Below are 23,978 nucleotides of genomic sequence, written 5' to 3'. Positions count from 1 at the left end.
GTTTGTTGAGCTTTCCTGTCTAGTAAACATCTTGAAGCAACATGTTAACAAGAAGTGTGGGGGAGAGGGGGCATGCTTGATTGTTTTTTCATTAATGCCATGTGTGCTGGGGGTGGGCAGGGGAGGGGGAGACCTGCCATTGAAAGCCTGGACCCTGGAATTGGCAGCCCTCTACCTATGGAACAGTAAAATGGGGAACCTGCCCACTCACTAGCGTTGGCTCTGGATGGAAGAAATCTCTATAAGTTCAGGTAGAACATTCTAAGTTTGAGCACTAGTACTGCATCAGTAGACCAGCAGGCACCATTAACTCTAAGCTGCAAAGAGATCTGAGGTCTAGTTCTGGCTTTATCCAGTAGCCAGGTACCAGCTCCTGGCCACGTCAGCCACAATATCTAAGGAACAAGTGGTTTCCTCATTTGTTAAGTGGTTGTGATTGAGGCTTCAGGGAGAGAAGGGGAGGTGAGAAAAGAGAGTACTGTTCATCACCACTGCCTCTCCTACATCTCAAGGCTACTGTGATATGGATTTCCAGGGCTTTGAAAAGTATAGAAGGATGAAAAGATAATGCCTAATCATTTTGTACTAACCTCTGAGCTGTTAAGAATAAATGAGATGCTATATATAAGACCCTTGATATATCTTCAATAAGCTACTTATAATATTAATCAGCCTTCCACTGCTACTCATATGGAAGTTCTTATTAATTCCCCACGAACAATGGCTTGCTGTCCTAACTAGTTGGTATCACTTTAAGGATCCCCACTGCATAAAGGTAGATGCTTTTCTCATTCTTAATGGGTTCGGAGACATAATGCTCCAAACTTAACCTGAGTGATGGCCCATGGGCTTTTATGGGAACACTGAGGGATATTCCACCATTCAGCCAGCAGGATTCAAGAACAAGTGACACTGAGCTGGCTTCTCTTGCCAGTCCCTATAGTGTGGTTCCGAACCTTATAAGGTATTAGATTGTGCACCTGCTTAGATTCAAAAACAATTCAAGCACAAGTACTACCTCCAGATGCTTACAAATCTCACCAAGTAGATGAGACATGTTCAAAAATGACAATATTTCAAGGTAAACTGAACTAGTTGCCAACGAAAAGTAAACAAGAAGTGCTACGGGCAGGCATAGAAAGGAGGAGTTATTTGGGCTTGGAGTATCCATGGAGATGGCACCTTTGAGCTAAGCAGGTTTTGGTGCCTCACTATTCCAGAATACATAAGCACAGAGCAAAATACAGAAAAACAGAATTGGAATGACTTGAGGAATAGGCGATATAACCACTAAAATCGTTGAAGTTTAAAAATAAAGTTGAAGTCTAGGCAAGTGGGCAGATGCCATTAATTAATATAGAAGGAAAGAAGAGAAGAGCAAGACCAACTTGACGTCCTTGTGTGTGATGAGGTTAAGATGCCAGACATTCAGAGGTTGACAACTGAACCAAGATAATGGTCTGGAGGTCAGAAAGGCACAAGGTGCCAAAGACAGAGCGGTGAGATAACATATGAGAATGTGACAGTTCCAGAAGACACAGTAAAGACTTAAAACCACACTTTGGAAACCACCTGCATGCAGGAGATAAGAAGAAAGGCTAGAGAATGAGACCAGGTAAAAACAGCATCAGAGGAGCATAATGATCCAAAGGGCAGAGCTTCCAGAAGGAGGAAATGCTATTATATATACTATACATTATCATATTATATCATATAGTATTATATATCATATATAAAATAATCATTTTATATATATTTATTGAGAGCCTATGGGGATGAAAATGACCAGATCCCTGTCCTCAAAGAGCTACTCAACATCCAATATCCAATATCAAGAGCATCAAACCCATTAGACAGATTGAGAGTTGAGTACTGGCTACTGAACCTAGACATTTTGTAGGTTACTGATGGGATCAGTAAGGAAAAGGAATTTCCTTGTGGATACAGTTGAGCCTTGTAGGGACAATGTCAGAATAGAGAGAATTGAGCAAGTAGGATAGCTCAGGAGAGACTTCCAGAAAGGCTGGTTCTGTTGGAGCATAGTATGTCGACCCAAAAGTACTGGGATGTTGAGATTTGGAAAAGGGAAGAAACCAAAATTGGGGTGGGGGCTGATGGTAATGCAAAATCCCAAAGTTGCCTTCAAGTGAGACTATAAGTTTACCAAATAAAAATAAGACCCCCAGTCTCATCCTGGAAGGAAAAATATCCCCCAACCTGGAAGGGGTAAGAAATGTCATGCCAATCACCCTAAGATTATCCTTAATAGATGAAACTCTTCTTTGACATTATAATAAGAGTAAGGAAAAATTTTATGAAAGCTTTTTTTTCTCACCGACACACTCAGAGGAGAAGAGAAAACTCACATCTGCAAGAAAAAAGGTTTTACCTTCCAGTGTTATAAAATGTTCTAGTGCCATTTGGGAATACTTGCATTTCTGAACATTTTAATAAATAACATTTGAGGCAGTCAAGAGGAAAGAAGTAAACACCGCCCTTGAAGAGTCCGGAAAAAAGGAATTCATACCTTAGTAAGTAAAGAAACACCTGTCATCCAGACCCAAGGAGTTTAAATTAGCAACCAGAAAGTTACAAACAATGAGAACTCAAGCAAAAAGCATTATTACAGAATTACATAGAGGTCTCACACTTTCAGTGATACTACATGAAAAAATCCTCTTTGTACTCCCATTTCCCTAAGCCCCGCTCCATTGACCTAGCAGAGTCATCTCCACCTGTTTCCAAGACCAGGGTTAGAACCTTGGAGCCACATGCACATGGGCTTGGGGAATAGCCATGCTGCCAGCGCTGGGCCCCATCTAGTGCATACCCACCTCTTGACCCTCACTCCAGTAGCCTCACTGATGAGACTGTCGGTGTTGGAGTTCTCCTGCAAGGTACGGCACCTCCGGACAACCAACCTAACATGATTTGTCAATTAGCTTAGACAAGTGTTTCTCAAACTATCATCTGCACCTGAATCACCAGCAGGTCTGGTGGGGGGTAGGAGGTGGCCTGAGAACTTGCATTTCTAACAAGTCCCAGGTGCAGGTGCTGCTGCTATTCTGATAGAAGTGACTTGCAGTTTGACCCCTTCGGTGATGAATCAGCTCCATCCTGTAAACCCCAGATGCTGAGCGGGTCTCATCCTAACCAAGCAGACGTCCTTGGATCACAGTGCTGCCACTGCCCGTGTCTGATCTTCCCGCTGCCTGGGGCCCTCTTGTCTTACTGCATCTAAAAAATTTGAACCTCCTGGTGATACCCTCAGACTAAAAGGTGAGGGGTCAAACATGACAGTCCCCAAACTGGGATTCTGATTGCTGCCACCCTTGCATGGAACAAACTCCCAATACAATTGGCAGTCCCTCTACAGGCCTCTGGTGCACCCTGGCTTTTGCCGTCACGGCCACTATTAGATGCCACCAGCAGCACAAGTACCACCACTCTTAGCACTGACCCCTCTCTTGCCAGCAGCTGCTGAGGTTCTGGTGTGCTTCCGAGCAGGAATTGCATAGCATGTCACTGCTGGGGACAAGAAAACAGCACATATGGTGTATTCCAATTGGGGGTGGAGGAGCTGGCCTCTAAACCAGTGTTCACAGAGCGTGATTCTCTGATCACCAGGGAGCGTATGAAATGCATGTTCCCAGGCTCTCTTCTAAGAGCTTCTGATTTAGTAGGCCTGGTGGCGCCTGATTTGACCAGCACCCCAAGGGATCCTCAGGTCAACCCAAAGCTTCTCAAAAGCTGCAGCTACGTTTGAAGGTGGGAAGGGAGGGGAGCTGTGCTTTTGTGATGTCAAACCCCTAGGCCTCTCTGAAGATCTGATTCCCTACTCTGTGGACACTTGGTTCTTCTGGCCCCATTTCCAGGATTCCTGGTTGACTGGAAGCTTCCTCCAAACGTGCAGAATGGGTCTTTATCCCACCCCACTCCCGGGTTCCTGCCAACCACTTCCGGCCTCTGGAAATGCGTGGATGAGACACTTAGATAAAACTTCTCTTTGAAATAAGACCTGAGCTGCTCGTAAACCTACGTCCTGCCCACAGCCTCTCCTGGCCTTTCTCTTCACCCCGGATGGACGGGAACTCCCGGCATGCCTGGCCTGAGAGGGCAGAACGGTCAGCAGCCCGGGAAAACCTAGTCTTCAAGACAGAGTTAGCACAGACATTATTCATGGTGCCCTAGATTTCTGCAGAGTCTTTTTTCCCTGAGCTACTTCAATATTTTATATATGTGAAAATCAGCCATGCCACCAAAGAAGGAATAATAAAAAAAAAAAGACTGAAAACACTGGATTTTCAAGTATGCCTGAAATTAGCAACTAAATGTATTAAAATGGCCCTACAAAGACCTATGATGAATTTTCCTAAAGCTATTTTTAAAATTTTTTGAAAGGGAGGGGCAGAAGCCTGGTTTCATATCCTGAATGTACAACACACGGTTTTCTTGTGTATACAATCGAGATAGTGATTTCCAGGAGTGAATCCAGGTTTTGTGAGAACTGAAGTTTATAGAACTTGGAGACGTTCTTTAAGAAAAAGAAGAAGTCCTATTCTCGTAAATTTTACAGAAACATATGCACATATGAATGCATGGCCAGCGGCTCTCAGAGCAGTGCGAAGGGCAGGTGTGCAAGTGAAGTGCCCAGTGTGTGAGCTTCACTAGCACACAGTAAGTACACCCCTGGCAAGGCGCACCTCAACTGATACGAAGTTTGGTTTTGTTGACAATCACTGTTTCGGCAAGCATTCGCAACACTATGCTTGACTGTATTGATAATGAAATACTGATATCCCAAAATTGCTAACTAAGCAGACAAAAGGTGCTGGCTAGCTAATCACAAAATGTTCCAGAAAATATATTCAGTCAGATTAATCCTCCCTTTTTAACTGAGCCGACAATGGTCTCTCAGAACACATCACAATTTCTTCTGAAGAGCCAGGTACTGTGTTTTACATATGTGAGGTCATTCTACCTTTGTATGTATGATGAGATAAGGTGTATTATTATCCCTATTTTACAGATGTGAAGACTGATGCGCAGAGAAGGCAAGCAACTGGCCCAAGGTCATATAGCTTTAAGTGACATCATCATTCTGCCTCCAGTCTCCATGGCTGCGATGTTGTGAAATCTGAAGGGGTTTTGCCTGCCTATGTAAAACTGCACTTTGCCCAGCAGAGGCCGAGGCCCTGACCAGGATTATCCCAGGGACTGTTTCTCTCCAGTTAGCTCTGAAACACCCACACATTTGCCTACAGACCAACCACTAGTGTGCGTGATCACAAGTTATTCCACTACACTGGGCTGTGACAAGGAGTGCAAACTGAGTGATACTGAGTGCAAATGACCCAATACAATAAATCCTGTGTTATTCTGAAATGTGTTGTCATGAGCACCAAATTCTGGGGGTGGGGGTTGTCGGGGGGGTAAGAATCAGGGCTGAGGTTTCGGGTGGGGGGTAATCAGAGTGCCTGGGGGAGCAGTGCAGGGAGCAGGTTCCGGAACTGGCAGGTGTGTCCACCTCCAGGGGTGTCCTCCACTACAGCAGTCAATCCTCTCCAGGGAAGAGGTTCACTGGCTGAGCAAGAGGGATCTAAAGGGATGCAAAATCCAGGCTGCCCCGCTGGGCTCTGAACTCGTGCGGGCAGGACCACATGAAAGAGCAGCGAAGCCCGGCCCCCACTGTGCAGGCCTGGCAGTCTCGGAACTCCTGGGCTTTCGGACATAGTTGGAGGGAAGGAAGCTGACATGTAAAAGTGCAAGATGAAATAAGATGGAAGACGGTGCTAATGCATATTTTATTCTCTGAGCATCGCTCAGCTTTGTGGAGGGACGCTAGAGAAACTTCAGGAAGAATGGGGGAGATTAAAATGGAGGATGTTTTTGCTGTGTATGAAAGCATTTTAAAAGTGATTCCATAGCGAGATCAAAGCAAGGACAAAAGAAAGCAAAACACGAAATGAAGAAAGAAACGAGATGTGAGGTGCAAAATACCAAAGCGTTAAACCAAATGTATCACGCCGAGCTGTGCATTCATGAGAGGCACTCTGAAAGGGAAAGCCATCTCTGCTTTCAATTCCTTTGTTAAGAAATTCCTCTCCCTGACTTCCTCCATTTAGATTTCATCTTTTGAAAAATAAACAGAAGTGGCCTGAGCCAAAAAGGAGACATCATCATGTCTATAGGTGGAACTTCCAAGTTGTTACTCCAAATTTAAAAAGGAGAATTCCCCCTCACCCCAAAAGCAGTCGAAAGTCTGGAATTTGCAGCTAATTCTAATAATAATGTGAATTTAAGCGATCAAATTTGTCTACAGGCTGGAGTGTGTTTTTCTTTCATTATGCTTTTTATTTACTGCGGTATTGATTCTGAACACTCTGAAGCTGGCAAATCTTTTCCTTGAAATAGCACAAGTCACAGTCACTAAAGAGGAGAGACAAAAACAGAACATAAAATTCGTGGAGCCCTGCAGAGAGCATGGGCCACATCTTGGCTCTTGGTCACTTCCTCCCAGAGTTTTCTTTGAACCCATTTGGCAGGCAGGCACGGAAAAAGTGAAGCAGGTCACCCTGTTGGTTCTCCTGTCTCTTAGCATTTAGGGGACTTCTGTGTTCAGAGCCCTGATTTTTCCAAGGGTGAAGGCAGTGAGGATCCCTGCATAGATAAAATGCTCATGCATGTCCACAGGAAATGGTGCATGTCAAAGTACTGTGTAGCATAAAAGCGTTCTATAAATAAGCAGCTTTTATTGGGGCCCAAAGATCTGCAAAACATAGCGGCTCCTCTTCTAGCTGGGAGAAACAATCAAGCTATTTAACACAGGCGCCGACCACCGAGCCCAGAGTGGTGGGGCAATGCCACACCAGAACATTCCGGCTGAGCAACAGCTCTGCCAACACCAATGCACCACGACACCTGACATTCTCACTCTCCTTACTCGGTTGGGCTGAAAACCTGCAAAAGTACTAATGATTTTTGGTACACACAGAGCGAGAAACACAGGACAGGAAAGTTTTAATGTGAAAAAAAGAATGAAGGAGAGTGTCCCTGGGAGACACGGGTGAGCTTACCTGACGTCTGGGGCTACAGGTGGGCGAGAGCACTTGTCCTGGAGCCAGACAGAGCTGCTGCATAGCATCAGGGTGAATATTTAATAGGGATAATAATGGTCTCGACCTGCTAAGGCTGTTTGGGGCATTAAATAAATAAGATAATGCATGCAAAGCACTTAGTGGCTGGCACAAAGCAAGCACTCAGTAACTATTAGTGACGATTACCAAGTTTTTATGATTGCTCTCAAATACGTGCACAGCTTTAAATAGATGGAGGGAGAGCAGAGAGGTCTTGGGAAATAAAGAGATGAATCTGGTAAGGGTATAGGACGGGTGCAGGGAAGGGAGCAGGAAACTGGAAGGAAGGGGCAAGGGAGACGGCGGCTTCAGGAGACCCGAGGGTCCCACTTCCCTGAACTAGAAACAGAGAGTCCTGGCTGAACCTCAACATCTTCAGTTTTAAATGGATATGAACGTCCCTCACCCATGTTGCAGGGTGTTGTCAAGATCCAATGGGACGTGAGCTCAGTTAGCAACTGGGGGGCGCGCCCAGGCAAGGGGAACGGCTTGTCCTGCTCACTTGTCACCTCACTTGTCACCCAATCCTCCAGGGTTCCTGAGTGTCTTGCAGGCCCAGCTGGACCTGGGCCTTCAGGATTGTGAAGGGCCCCACCCTGCCATAAAGGCCAGAGGCAGGTAAAGAGTTTGCCCCGGACTGTATGCTGCACATATCTAAGGACTCCCATGACACCATCAACACAAGTCTCTGCCTTACTTTTCCTAATAAGATGGGATTAATGTTTGGACACTGCTATTCAAGGAGCAAAGGGGAAAATGGCCAAGTGTGGGCTTCCTGACAGCTATTTCCACCAACCCTGGGCTCTCCCTGCTCCCCCACCCCCCACCCTGCTCTATCGGCCTTGCTGTATCCCATCTCCTGGTTGGGCTTTCAAAAGACCTTTTCCATCCCTGCTGCTCTGAAGCTGCTGAGCGGGTCAGGGGGAGCTCAAGCCAGGCCCCCTGGAGCTCTCCCCTCAGTCCCTTGGCCAGCCAGGCACTCCATCTGAATTGGACTCATCAGAACTTTAATCCACCCAACAGCTCCCCCATGCCAAATCACATGCGCACAGTTCTCAGCAAATGCCCCCAAGCTCTTCTGCCCCTAGACCTTTATCCATGCAGTCCCCTCAGTTTCCATATGTCCACAAATTCTCACTATCTGTCTTAGCCTGACTGAAACACCACAGCCTTCATAAAGACCTCGTTGACTTTCCCCACCTCATGGGGACCTCGAGTGTTGCAATCCATGTGCTCCACCTTTGCATTACAATCCCTGGTGGGCTTGTGCACCCAGCCCCCTCCTTTCCTGGAGGAGCCAGTGGTGACTGGTGGGTGGTGATTCTGTACATGACCCCACCTTCCTCCTGGCCCAGGGAAGGGTCTCTCACTCAAGCTAGAGCACTGACTCCCTTCCCTGGGATTCTCCTAGGGAGCTAATCCTGTCTCTTCCCAATGGTTGGGAAGTACTGCAGTCCTCAATTCTGCTTTTCCCTTGGCCCAGTCCCACTAGGGTCCTTGAGTTCTGTCACGCCCTCCGGCTTTCTAGTTTTGCTGGGCTTCTGTCTAGTAGGAATTATGCTGAGTGTAAAAAGCTCGTCACAAAAGGCTACGTACTCAATGATTCATCTATATAACATTCCTGAAATAACACAGTTACAGAGATAGAGAACAGATTTATGGTTATCAAGGATTAGGGATGGAAGGGGAGTACAGGTTGGGCATAGTTATAAAGGACACTTCGAGGAAGCTTTGTGGCATTGGGTGCAACACTTCTGCATCTTGATTGTGGTGATTGCTGCGTGCATCAACATGTGATAACACTGCATAGAACTACACACACACCACAAACACACATGCATGCACACACGAGTACGTGTAAAATGGGTGAACGCCAAATAAACTTGGCAGATTGTGCCCAAATCAGTTCCCTGGTTTTGATATTGTGCCACAGTTAGGTAAAATACCAGCACTGGGGGAAACCGGGTAAGGGATACACAAGACCTCGCTGTACATGTTTTACAACTTCCTGTGAATTTATAATTATTTCAGAAGTTTGTTTCCTATTTTAAAGCCAGCTAGCATGGAAATTTCAGTTAGCGTTCGTGCATTATCTTTTGCATAAAGGTACACACTCTCCTTCTCATCCTCTCTTCCCCCATGGCCTAAAAATACACAAGGAGAAATGCAAATGTACACCCTAGTCATGATTGCAGGAGCTCCAAGCAAATGCCGTCACACTGCAGTGATCCGGTTGGGGGCAAAAAACAAGTATTATTTCCAATTAGGAAGGCTCTTTACAGGCAGGGGGGATAGGAGGTGATGCTCAAATAAAGAGAACCTGGCCAAGCATGTAGCTAGGTGATAACACGGGGCTTCTTGGCTATTTCACTCGGAGCTCAACAACGTAGCAAGAATGTTATCTCCAAGAAACACAAGACCTCTCATATCTCTGCAATTATTAACCAAGAATAAAAGCAAACAATGCCAGCACAGACTTCATTGCCAGAATCCTTTTGGCAGTCCAGAGGGTACAACCTTCCGCTCAAAAACAGTTTTCTAACACGAGCCATCCTGCTTTCAACTTCGAACACAACCAACCAAGGGAAGAGGTTGATCAGGCGTGTTAGTTACACAAGAAAATATTATTGGCATGATATACAACTGTGAAGAACACCAAAAAACTCAAATCATGGTCATTACAGATAGGCACTTTTTTGAGACCTAAATCAGAATAAGTATAGCGTTGAAGCTAAAATATGTACAACAATGCCAAATGCAGAAACTTTCATGATGCCAGAGGAAGTACAAAAAAATCTATACACATAAGCAGTTTAAACCAACTTATTCAACACATATTAATTGAGCAATTACTATTGCTTAGCATTAGTGCTAGACTCTAGGATACTCAGCATGGAAGGAGCTACAGCTTTCTGCCCCCTCAAGGGTATTACAATTTAGTTTAAGAGATGGACAAGTAAACAAATGCAACACAGCAGGCGAAGAGCTATGCCAGACTACACACTGTGCTAGGAAGCAGAGAAGATCTCTAACCAGCCAGCCCATGGAAATCCAGGGAGGCTTCCCAGTTTGGATGATGCAAAAGGTGAACATTGAAAAAGGAGTGGAAGCTAGCAAATCATATAAGAGCATGAGCACACTCAACAATGAATTCTTGCATAATTCCTCCAGGACTTATACTATGCACCTTACAATGATCAACTTCAAAACCACATCATTTAACCCTTGAACAAAAGCCACATTATCCCAATTTACTCAAGGTCAGAAAAGTTAAGTGACCCAGGCAAGACTACAGAGCTGGAGTTTGAACTAGGATTTGATTCCAGTGTTTCCCCCGACTCTACGACTTAAGAACAAAGAAAATAATGCAGGTAGTTAAAATTTTAAGAATGAATTAAAAGCTATTGCTAAGGGCTATAAAATGCATGAAAGTGCATAATAGTAGAAGTAAGATTTGAACACTATTTTAAGGAAAACTTGATGACTGAAGTTATCCATCACCTGGGTTTTAAATGCACAAGTAAATTTCCACAGGAATTCAGAGCCTGACATATCCAAATACAGAACTCAGTTCCTGTCCCCCAGTCTGCTACTCCTACCATGTCCCTTCTCTGAATGAATTCCACAGAAAACCCTCCCCATTCCCCAGGCTGGGAGCCTTCCTCTTCCTCACCTTCATAAGCATCAGTCTCGATGTTCCCAAACTTAAAAAATTTTAGCATATGGAAATAGTGCATTTCAAACTGACGGTTAAAGGATTAATTACTAAATACACTGAGATAACCATCTAACCCCTGGGGAAAAAAACCTCTCACACCTTATATAAAAATATTTAATTCATCTGGGAATTTATTAAGAATTATTCACCTATAAGAAAATTGAGAATTTGTGCAGTTTAGTGTCAACAAGCAACTTTTTTAAAGGATGCCACCAAAAGGAAAGGACTGATCAACATAGCTATAAGAAACTGAAAAACTTATGCTTGTCAAAACAATGCTGTCAGCAAAGTGCAGACAACAATTTCAAAGGAATTCCTGCAAAAGGACAGCTTATTAAATACACTTAAAATTCTTATAAATCAATAAGACACACAAATACCTCAATAGAAAAAGGAATAAGGGATTATCATTCGGCAAATCGCTAGAGAAGAAATATAAGTAGCTAAACATCTGAAAAAGGGCTCATCATCACTAACATTCAAAGGCATGCAGATTTAAAAATGAGATGCCATTTTCCACTCATCAGAGCAGCAGAGACGACAAAGATGAACAAGTTCCAACATTAGTGAGATACACAAAAAAGACACTTTCATATACTGTCTGTGGGACAGTACCATATATCTGGAGGACAATTTGGCAATTCGTATGAAAAGCAATTTAATATGAATATAGAACTTTCTGGATAAGATAGTGGACTTAATTCACGCGTCTGATATTCTCCTTTACTCAAAAGACATTGAAACTACAGTAAGAGGATTTTTTTTAACAGAGTTGTCACTGTTCATGGTTTATTTGGTGTTTTAGAGAGTATGACACTTGGATAGTTGCTTGCATTGTTTATAGGTAGACCCTTTTATTTTTTTTTACGTTACATGGCAGTGTACACTACTTTGATACATTTGGTACAGAAAATAAGATCCTTTAGAACAGTTATGCACAGTTGAATTTACACATTGGAGTCCAGGATGTGATTGATTATGGGGAAAGAAGTTGGACTAGGCACGTTGGACGAAGGAACCAGGAGGCATATAACCCACAGTAGTCATGCATTCTTCTGATTTGAAAGGGCAACTGCAGCACGTGCAACGTTGGCACTAATGCCTCAGAGGTGAGCTATTTAAACTACTCAGTTTGCAATAAGTATCATCTCCAGCATCAGGATATAACTCTAAGGTTTAATGAACCATTCCTACTTCTAACTTGAAGAAATTAATGTTTTCCCCAGGTCATCTTAATAGCACTGTTTCAATCACAGATCAGATAAAAAGGACAACATGTACAACCCCCAACTGAAATTCTGTTGTAACCTAGACAGTGAAGTAGTACAACTATAACCTTCCAAGTTCAGAGAAAACACAAGACGAGACAATAGCCCCAAATTTGGGGAATCTGAAAAACATATTCACAGCTGCCAAAGTGGCAACTGACATTCATGCCTGACCATTGAATTCCAAGCCAGTAATGGGAAAAACAGAGAACCAGGACAATTTATGCCAAAGAATCTTCAAAAGGCAATGGAGCAGGACATGACTCCCCGGGGTGTAAGCCTCCCTGGCAGCATGGGACAGAAATTCTAGAATGAGCTGGGACTCAACATCAAAGGACTGAGAAAACCTTCGTGACCAAACGGGGAAGAGAGAAATGAGACTAAATAAATTGTCAGTGGCTGAGAGATTCCATACAGAGTCGAGAGGTTATCCTGAAGGTTATTCTTACGCATTATATAGATATCCCCTTTTTAGTTTAAGGTGTATTAGAGAAGCTAGAGGGAACTGCCTGAAACCGTAGAGCTGTGTTCCAGTAGTCATATTTCTTGAAGATGTTTGTATAGTGAAATAGCTTTCACAATGTGACTGTGTGATTGTGAAAACCTTGTGCCTGATGCTCCTTTTATCCAGGGTATGGACAGATGAGTAAAACATATGGATTAAAAACAAATAAATAATAGGGGGAACAAATTTTAAAATAAATTGAGTAGATTGAAATGCTAGTGATCAATGAAAAGGAGTGGTAAGTGATATAGAAAAAAATAGGGGGAACAAAGGTTAAAATATGGAAATATTAGCAGTCAACGAGAAGGGGAGGTAAGGGGCATGGTATGTATGAGTTCTTTATTTTTTCTTTTTGTTTCTTTTTCTGGAGTGATACAAATGTTCAAGAAATGATCATCGTGATGAATATACAACTATGTGATGATATTGTGAGTTATTGATTATATACTAAGAATAGAATGTTCATAGGTTAAGAATGTTCGTGCTTCTATGGTGTTATGTTCTGTCAATAAAAATTTAAAAAAATAAAAAGGCAGTGGAACTGGCAGAACTAGGCACCTCTTGAATTAAGGATATGAAGAAAAGGCCAAAATAAGGGGGGGTCATATGAATACTGAATGCTGACCATGGGGACCCTCAAGCCCCTTGCCCCATTTTGAGCTCCCAGATGCTGACAGCTAAACCCTTAGACTCCAAGGAAGACCACGGAAGATTTTCCTTGGGGAAATCTGACCAGCATGAAAGAAAAGACCTTGTAGCCTACGCAGATCACCCACTGTCAAAACCAATAGACTCAACCTAAGTGCCCAGAGTGTCTAATCAGTTTTTAAGAGGTAATCATGAACAGACATTTGTGATCATCAGAGGAAAAGTCCCCAAAATAGGAAATAGAAACCAAAACAATGAAGAGAAAAAAACAACTCGAGGAAGCACACGTGTAGGGAGGAAAACTAAAAATCAAATAAAACATTATTAATATCCTCCAAGGGATAAAAAAAAAAAAAATAGAGCAAAACATATTGCTTCCATTAAATAGAAATACTTTCCTCAATAGAAAAAGGAATAAGGGGTCATCAATATGCTATAAAAAGGAACTTGCACCTGAAGATATTTACCTAAAAATTCAATCATCTTGGACCAAATTATCCAAAGTAATCTGTATTGGTGATAGAATGGAGTACAGTTTAAAAGAGAAAGTACTGGATGCATCGGTGGTTCAGTGGTAGAAGGCTCGTCTGCCATGTGGGAGACCTGGCTTCGATTCCCAGCCCACGTATTCCCTTTTACCCACCCCAACCCCCCCACCCCCCCAAAAAAAGAAAAAAGTACCAGTGTGCTTGGGGAAGAAAACAATCACAAAGCTTGTGCTAGGGCTAAGACTGAAGCCCAGGTCTCCAAGAGAGGAATACTTGGAGGATGCATGAAGAATATTTGGGATGTGGGTGAGGGGTATGGCAGGGGTAGTTGCCCAGTTCTTAATCTGGATTTTCACTATCCTGGATTTGTTTGTCTCTTCTGTTGAACTGCTACATTCAAAGAACCTCAGAATGGGTGTGTGAGTGTATAGCAGCAAGAAGCTAAGGTCTCAGGCTGCAGAAGCAGACTGTTTGGGTTCAACAGCAGTTATGTCACACTCTACATGAATGACCTTCAACAAGTCATCTAGGCTTCATTTTATCATCTCTTTAATGGGAATAGTTAGTTCTCATTTCACATGGTAGTTTCCATGAATACACTTCATAATAAAAGTTAATGGTTAGATAATAATCTTTATTTTCACTTACTGATATTACCTTGGATGGAAAAAATAACCTTAATGAGAACAATGGTAAAATGGTTCACTTTTTGGGAGTATTCTTTCTGTATATATGCAGATTGTTTTTTCCTTGTGATATCATGTGCATGATGAAACTGCATCGTGATACATACTTTCTCATCTGTGTTAAACATTCCACTGACAAAATCATCAATGGTTGAAAACAAAGACTTCTGATCATATATTTATCATTACACAATAAATCAATTCCAACATTTAAAAAAAAAGGAACTTGAAGGGAATAAAATGGATTTGAAATTAAAATTATAATAGCAGAGATTAAAAAAACTAATAGAAGCGAAGGAAGATAAAGTTGAAGAAATAGCTTAGAAATCAGAGCAAAATGATAAGGTAATAAAAGATAAGGTGGCAGACAGCAGAAAGGAAATTGAGAGGAGCAATATCCCAGACCCAACTCTGGATTAATGGAAGCTTGGAGAGGAATTATCAGTGGAAAATTCCAAGAAAATTTCCCCAAATTGATGGATGTTAGATTCTGATTGAAGCCACCAAATGTCCAGCCCAATGGATGAAAATCAACCGACATCAATCTTTATCACTGTGAAATTTCAAAACTCAGGTGATAATGAGGTTTCTGTAAATTTCCAGAAAGGAATTCACATGCAAAAGATCAAGAATCAGGACGCTTTTGATTCTTCTGAGAACATTAATAAGGGAGTAAAACCATCACAATTCTGAAAGAAGGTGATTAACTGAACCTTGTCATCATTCACACAGAAGATTAGAATAAAACCTTCTTCACACATGGAGGGTCTCAAAAATTTTATCTACTACATAATCTCTCTCAAGATGCTTCTAAGTGCTGTGTACCACCAAAATAAACATGTGATAGAAGAAAGAGAGAGGCATGGGATCTGGCATAGGAGCATGGTAAAGGGAGAGTCAGGATGATGACTATGCACAGAGGGCAATAGTCCACAGTACAGCAGTGTGACTCGGGGTAGACACATTGAGGCTTGTCACTACCAAGGTCTCTCCTGCCAATGGACCCCCTTTTAAACTGAGGACAGACTGCCCAGATGGGCTGGTCTTCATTCTTATCTATAACTGGATGCTCTGGCCACATGCTGATTAAATTCACACCCTCTCCATTCCTGCAGTCTAGCTGAACAGAGGCCATTCATTTTATCCATCAGATGTGTTCTGCTTTGACCCACTCCTGAGAGCAGGCAGTTGTAGGTCACAATGAGATGAGAAGCACAGAAGATAGCAGCCCATTTCCTATGTCCAGATTTTTGCCTTATATCTAATATCTGGTCCACACAATAGCCCTCCAGATACTCCAGGAGGTCCATGCTTCCCCAGACTTACTCATGGCTTTGCTTACTCATGCTTGATGAGAGGCTTTTGTAATTCTTAGGAAAGCACATAAGTCAATGATCTTGTTTTCAAGATGGTGGGATAAAAGGTAATACACACAATTATAAAAATAAATAAAGGAACCGGGGGAAGTAGGCCAGAAAATGAAAGAAAAGGCATCCCTAATGGAGGTGAAGAAGTAAAAATTATCTCTATTTGCAGATGACTTAATCCTATATATAGAAAACCCTAAAGAACCCACACAATAACAACTACTAGAGCTAACAAACAAGTTCAACAAAGTTGTAGGAGACAAGATCAATATACAAAAATCACTTGTATTTCTATACATTACCAATGAATAAGCCAAGAATGAAATTAAGAAGAAATTCCATTTAAAATAAAATCAAAAGAAAAACATACATGGAAATAAATTTAACCAAAGAAGTGTACACTGAAAATGGTAAAATACTATTGAAAGAAATTAAAGAATACCTAAATAAATGCAAGACATCCATGTTCATGAATCAGAGGACTGATTCATATTAAAATGGCAACACTCCCCAATTTGATTTATAGACACAATGCAGTCCCTATAAAAATTTCAGCTGTCTTTATTGCAGAAATGGACAGCTGATCTTAATATTCATATGGAAGTGCAAGGGATCCAGAATAGCAAAAACAATCATGAAAAAAAAGGAACAAAGTTGGGAGATTCACATTTCCAGGAATCAGAATTAACTACAAAGCCACAGCAATCAAAACAGTGTGATAATGGCACAAGGATAGACATAGATGGATGGAATAGAATTGACAATACAGAAATAAACCCTCATGTTTATAGTTAAATAATTTCTAATACAGGTGCTATTCAATGGAAAGAATAGTCTTTTCAAAGAATGGTTCTGGGTCAACTGGATATCTGCATGCAAAAGAATGAAGTTGGATCCCAAGCTCAAACCATGTATAAAAATTAAAGCACAATTGATACAAGACTTAAGTGTAAGAGCTAATACTATAAAAATTTTAGGAAAAACATAGGTATAAATCTTTATGACTTTGGATTAAGCAACAGTTTCTTAGCTTTGACACCAAAAGTACAAGCAACCAAAATAAAAATAGATGAAGTGGACTTTGACTTCACCAAAATTAAAAACATACGTGTTTCAAAAGATACTTTCAAGGAAGCAAAAAGACAACACACAGAATGGGAGAAAATATTTGCAAATAATATATCAGACCTATTATGATTTAATCATTAAAATATAACACAATTTAAAAATGAGCAAAGGATTTGAATGGATATTCTCCAAGAAGATAAACACGTGGCCCATACGCACATGAAAAAATGCTCAACATCATTAACCATTGGGAAAATGCCAATCAAAACCACAATAAGATACCACCCCACCCTCACTAGGGTTGCAAAAATTTAAACTGAAAAAAAATAAAAAGGAAAATAAGTGTTGGTAGGGTAAGGATGTGGAGAAACTGGAACCCTCATACTTTACTGATGGGAATGTAAAATGCTACAACTGCTTTGGAAAACAGCTTGGCAGTTCCTCAAAAATGTAGAGATGGAATTACCACATGACCTAGCAATTCTACTCCTACATATATATTCAAGAGAATTGAAAACATATGTCCACTCAAAAATGTCTACACAAATGTTCATAGCAACAGTTTTCATAATAGTCAAAAAGTAGAAGCAATCTAAATATCCATCAAGTAGTGAATGGATAAACAAAACGTGGTATAGCCATAAACTAGATTATTTAGTTATAAAATGGAATAAACTACAGATACACCTTTTAACATGGATGAACCTTGAAGACATTATGTTGAATGAAAAAAGTCAGACATAAAAGGGCAAATGTTGTATGCTTCTATTTATATGAAATACCTAGCATAGGCAAATCCATCAAGAAAAAACGATTAGTCGTTGCCAGGGGGTATGGGAAATCGGGAAGGACATGTTAGCATGTACAAGGTTTCTTCTGGGAGAAACGGAAATGTTCTGGAATTAGATAATGGTGATGGCCGCACAACATTGTGAATTCATGAAAAACCATTGAATTATACACTTTTAAAGGGTGAACTTTATGTTAAGTGAAGTATATCTCAATTGTTAAAAAAGGAAAAACAAATAGATAAAGGATGATTATACATGGGCCAATGATAAGACGTGTCAAGAATTATGAAAGACCTAAATTTGCAGATCCAAGAAGTGCAGCGCACCCCAAAGAGAATAGACCCAAATAGGTGTTCTCCAAGACACTTACTAGTTAGAATGTCAGAGGTCAAAGAGAAAGAGAGGATCTTGAAAGCAGCACGAGAAAAACAATCTGTCACATACAAGGGAAACCCAATAAGACTATGTGTTTTCTCAGCAGAAACCATGGAAGCTAGAAGACAGTGGGATGATATATTTAAATCACTAAAACAGAAAAACTGCCAACCAAGACTCCTATATCCAGCAAAATTGTCCTTCAAAAATGAAGGAGAAATTAAAACATTTATAGACAAAAAGTCACTGAGAGAATTTGTGACCAAGAGACCAGCTCTGCAAGAAATACTAAAGGGAGCACTAGAGTCAGATATGAAAAGACAGAAGAGAGAGGTATGGAGTAAAGTGTAGAAAGAAGGAAAATCAGATATGATATATATAATACAAAAGCCAAAATGGTAGAGGAAAATATTATCCAAACAGTAATAACACTAAAAGTTAATGGACTGAATTTCCCAATCAAAAGACATAGAATGGCAGAATGGATTACGACCCAGCAATACCACTGCCAGGTATCTACTCAAAGGACTTAAGGGCAAAGACACAGACGGACATTTGCACACCAGTGTTTATAGCAGCATTATCTACAACTTCAAAGAGATGGAAACAGCCAAAATGCCCATCAAAAGACGAGTGGCTAAACAAACTGTGGCGTATACCTACGATGGAATATTATGCAGCTTTAAGACAGACTAAACTTATGAAGCATGTAATAACATAGATGGACCTAGAGAACATTATGCTGAGTGAGTCTAGCCAAAAACTAAAGGACAAATACTGTATGGTCCCACTGATGTGAACCGACATTCGAGAATCAGCTTGGACTATATCATTGGTAACAGAGACCAGCAGGAGTTAGAAACAGGGTAAGATAATGGGTAATTGGAGCTGAAGGGATACAGACTGTGCAACAGGACTAGATACAAAAACTCAAAAATGGACAGCACAATAATACCTAAGTGTAATGTAACTAGGTTGGAACACTGAATGAAGCTGCACCTGAAATATGGTTTTTTGTTTGTTTGTTTGTGTGTTTGTATCTTTTGTTTTTGTTTTTTTCTTTTTCCTTTTTATATATATATATATTATTAGTATTATTATTTTAATTCTCTTCTCTATATTAACATTCTATATCTTTTTCTGCTGTTTTGCTAGTTCTTTTCCTAAATCGATGCAAATGTACTAAGAAATGATGATCATACATCTATGTGATGATACTAAGAATTACTGAGTGCATGTGTAGAATGGAATGATTTCTAAATGTTGTGTTAATTTCTTTTCTTTTTTTGATTAATAAAAAAAATTAAAAAAAAAAAAAAAAAAAAAAAAAGAATTATGATTACCCCAATTCTGCACACCTGAGTCCCCCACCTGGGACCCACCAAAGCCAGATCAAGACAAAAAATCATTGAGAGCCTCAACAAGAACCCACTGGCTTAGGACATGGACAGGCAGGTTCACAGTGAAAAGTTACCTAGAGGGTGTAACAAGCAGGGCTGCATAGCTAAGTGGGTAATGGAGAGGGTGGAGGAAGAGTGTAAAAAGACTTAAAGTTTTTTAATGAGAAAACAGAGCAGAAGGTAAGCCTTCCCTGGGACCAGAAATAAAGGAAGAGAAGGTCTGTGAGGGAGAGAGGAAAATGGCCCATCAATCATCAGATCAACTGAGCTCATGCTCCCTGAGGGACCCAGGGGACAGGTTTGTTGCTCAGGGGAGAGGCTGAGTTGAGTGGAACTGGAATGATGGATTTGGGAATTGTCATGCGGTGAGTCAGACTACCCAGGGCGCCTGGCGGTGAGAATCATGAGTGATCCCAATTTAAGAAGGAAGCTGAGGAAGAGGAAGAGCAGCTACCAAGGGGAAGCAACAAGAAAATCAGGAGGAAGTGCTGTTGGGGCATCAGGAGGAGAAAAATGCAAGCAAGGAAGCGTGTCAACAATGTCAGCTGCAGCCGCACAGTCAAACAGGATCCGGGCAGGAGAAAAGCCTCTGGATTTGGTGAGTATGTGATCACTTGTAAATTTTGCCTGAGTGAGTTCAGTCTGATGTACAACGACTCGCCTCATATTGGGGCTTAATTTAGACCAGTGTCGTTATTCAAGCTGAACGAAACAAATCACTTAAAATGCAAATTAAAAAAAAGACAAAACTAACAAGAAAGTGCCCATAATCTCTGCCTTGTCTGTCCACGCTAATCCAAGAGTCTGTCCACCCACTCCCTGAGCCAGTTTTGATTGGGGGGTGATACAGTCCAAGGGTGGTCCATCCTGCCCTAAACAAAATGGTATTTGCAGAGACTTTTTAAATGAGAAGGGTAGGGTAATGCTTATGCTTTGCAGTTCAGAGGGAAAACTAAGCAGAACAGTAACTTGCTTATACTACATGACCTTTACTATGTGAAACATGCATGTTCGAAGGACATAAGGACCTGAGTGGATGGCAAGATGCCTCTGGTAAGTCTCTTCAGTCTTTGGTTTTTCAACTACATGTGTTTTTTGATACATTTAAAATCTCCTACAAAGAACATGCGTTGCTTTCAATATGGGGAAACAAAATTGTAAGGCTGCAAAAAAACATTTTCAATCAAACAAACACAAGGTAAGCAGGGATAACCATGTTAATAGTAGAAGAACTAGAATTCAAGGCAAAAGAAAAAAAGGAAATCCTTTATTTTAAGGGGAATGTTTTTAAGATAAATGGAGCATTGCATAACTTAACCACCACAGCTAATAATGTAGATACAAATCCATAGCTCCAAAGAAACTGACAACAAGATATAGAAATCAAATATTATTAGGAATACAGAAAGGAGGAGACTTTAAAACACCATTATCTAAAAGATCTAAGAAAATATAGAAAATATTAAGAAAATAAATAATAGTTTATCTAAGTTAATAAAATAGAGGTCTGGCAGGAATTCAATTCCATGATTACAGTGGGGGGGCTTTTTTCAACTGTATTCAGAACATTTACAAAACTCAAAATCAGTCACAAAGAAAATCTCAATAAAAAAAAATAAATGCCTGTCCCAGGTAAAGAGGACTCTGTCCTGGAGCAAATGTAGAGACTCTAGCTAGGGAATGAAAAGAGAGAAGGCAGTATTAATGTAGTCAACTCCTGGTCCCGAGGTATTGGGGCTGAGAGGGGTGAATAGGAGTTAACTTTATGGTCGGACTGCATCAATTAATTCTTCCCCCTTTTTCGCACCCTCTAAGCATCTTCCTTTAGACCTGAAGTGTAAACCATTGAAATGATACTTACAGCCCCAGCTCAAGGCTTGATGACTTAGCCCAGAAGTTCCCAAAGTGGGGTCCCCTGACCAGTAACATCAGGGTCACCCAGGAACCTGGGAACAATGCAAACTCTCAGGCCCCACCACAAGCCTGTAAAGTAGAACCTTCTGGTGGAGTAGGGGAAGGAGTCCCAGCAGTTTCTAAACAAGGCTTCCAGGAGATTCTGACACTAACGCTCAAGAACACTCATTCAACCCCCCATGCCTTTCCATCTCACTGGGCTCTGCTGAGGGACCAGTAACCCAGTCCAGGATCTGCCCTTCCCTCCTCTCTCTGGGTCTTCTTATCTCTTCTCTGTGTCCTGTCCACTTCACCATGCACTCATTTGCTGGGCCACTACCTACTAAGGGTCCACTCCAGCCAGGACTGAGAAAGAAGGTCAGCTGGGTAGGACACAGCGACACCGTGCACAGTGCTACAGCAGGTGTCCGGGGGCTGAGGCTGGCCACAGCAGGAGCTCCAAGGAAATGACGCTTAAGGAGAACCTAGGGAACGAGTGGGAACTGACCAGCAAATGGAGCTGGAAGTAGAGGCTGAGATTCCCTGCACAGAGACAGAGCCAGTGCTTCCCGGGGACTGGGGTCTGCAGTGGGCACTCACAGAAGCAGGCGAGAAGAGCACTGTAAGATGCATCAAGGAAGAAGGATTTTGTTGGATGACTTCAGAACCTCCTCCTCAAAGGAAGACCAACAATGTCAGTTTAAGATGAATCTACTGAGGATGAAATGGCCAAAGATAAAGAGAGAAAAGCAGGGGATGAGAAAAAACGACCACTGAGCCATCAGTCTTGAAAAACTGGAGGCCTGGGAAACGGCAGTGCCCAGGCCAGGGGCCCAGATGCACTGCAGCACTTAGTCCAGAAGGGGCCAGGGGAGGGGAGACTTCCATCCTTGGACCCATTAAAATACAAAATGCTTATCCAGCTGCTCCTGAGGGCCGCTCCCAGGCATCCTGCTCCCTCTTCCTGGTCCAGGAGCAGCCCCCAGTGCAAATCCTTCTGCTATGCCACCGGCTGAAAGCAGGGGGTTGAGAAAGCTCCTAAGCCTTTAGCATGCACAAGCTCCGTGGCTCTCGGTGACGTCCTGAGCGTGTGTGCGGTTTCTCCAGCAGGCCGTGAGCCCACACAAAGGCCCAACGAGCAGTTCCAAACCCCGCTGCCACCTCCATACCATCAACTGTCTCCAAGGCCTGCAAAAGAGTCTTGTTATTGCCGCCCAATAGTTGCACGGTTTTCATTGTAAAATCAATCCATTATTCCTAGCAGAGATGCACTGAAAAAGGACTTGCACACTCTGCTCATTTCTACCTCCAATCCTTTTGAGCACAGGGGCCCACAGGGGAATTCTGATGTAAGAGGAACAGGCCCCACCACGGGACAGAATGTTCCTTTTTTTCTTTTTCTTGCCTCTTGGGAAAGGATAAGGTGAGTGAGAAATTCAGCCTTTCAACATCGCTTAAATTAGGTAACAAGAAAATCGGAAATTAATCTAGACACATAACCAGCAATTCATTCACGCAAGCCAGAGAAGACTTCGGGAACAACCAGCTAGTATTGGCCTGGATTTCCTCCTCTGAAGCATCTCCCACCAACTGCCCACAACCCTTTGGCCCACAGCGGAATGAGAGTGGCATTCCTTCCCTGCTGACGTCCTCTCCAGCAACCCCTGTGCAGGTGGCTCGGCCCCATACCTTCATCGCTATTGTCATCCACCAGGATGATTTCCTTCAGCAGGTGTGTCGGGGTGTGGTTCACGGCACTGTGCACAGACCGTAGGATCACCGACAGAGCCTCGTTCACGAAGATAAATATAATGGATATCTGGGGCAGGTCCTTGGAGTATTTCAGCTCCTTACACCTGGGGACAGAGGGCACGGGAAGGCAGAGTCAGAGGCAGGAAGAAGGTACGCGCGACCGGACACGCTAACAATTTCAGCCCCGTCCTCATGCAGCTGCTCCCAAGGGATCAAATCATTGGCCCCCTCTCGGCCTCAGGAGGGGAGTGGGAAGGCATCCAGCCTAGTTCCCCCAAATGCACAACCCCAGAGGAACGGGGAAGTACCCATCGTGCGTGGATCGCTGCTATGGCAGGCTGCTGGTGCCCTCGTGTATCTCCGGGCCCTCGCTTCGTGCATGCCTGCCGGACTTCCGGTGCCCAGCTCCTGTGTCTCCTTGCCTGGGGCCTGCTCTGCTGCCAGCTTAGCAAGCAGGCCCCACGGACACCCCCAGCAGCGCTCAGTTCAAGGCTAACTGGGAGTTGCCGCCCACATCCCCCCAAGCTGCCTTGGCCCCCTGAGCAGCTGAACTCTGAGCAGGTTCACACTGGTTCCCAGAGCTCCCCACCCCGGGACTCCGCTCCAGCTGTCCATAGTGGCACTCGGCGTGGCACACCCTTTGGGAAGACTCCCTGCCCTGTCTGGCCTCTCCCCTCCACTCCTGGGCTCTCTTCACCTCCCAAAGAAACTACTTCGCACAGATCGTTGTTTCAGGGGCAATTTCTGAGGGAACCCAAACCAAGACAGCCTCCAAACCCAGCAAGTCCCCAGCATTGTACTGGAGACATCTGTTCTTGGGATCTCACTTTCTAGGAGAGGACCAAAAAAAAGCACATGAAAATAATCAGAAAGGAGGAGGCAG

General features: G+C 42.6%; 1 protein-coding gene across 1 annotated transcript in view; it reads right to left on the bottom strand.

Moving 5' to 3' along the window:
* The window catches only part of GALNT17 (polypeptide N-acetylgalactosaminyltransferase 17), a 443,754-nt gene that overhangs the window by 207,845 nt on the left and 211,931 nt on the right, over positions 1-23,978 (bottom strand). Inside the window, exon 3 of the mRNA XM_077140206.1 lies at positions 23,033-23,199. Within this exon, the coding sequence (XP_076996321.1) occupies positions 23,033-23,199 (167 nt within the window). The remainder of the gene's footprint in view (positions 1-23,032; positions 23,200-23,978) is intronic.

The sequence above is a fragment of the Tamandua tetradactyla genome, chromosome 23 (genome assembly GCF_023851605.1).
Source record: "Tamandua tetradactyla isolate mTamTet1 chromosome 23, mTamTet1.pri, whole genome shotgun sequence".
Classification (NCBI taxonomy): domain Eukaryota; kingdom Metazoa; phylum Chordata; class Mammalia; order Pilosa; family Myrmecophagidae; genus Tamandua; species Tamandua tetradactyla.
The sequence above is the reverse complement of the archived record's forward strand: the minus strand, read 5'-3'. Positions and strand labels throughout refer to the sequence as shown.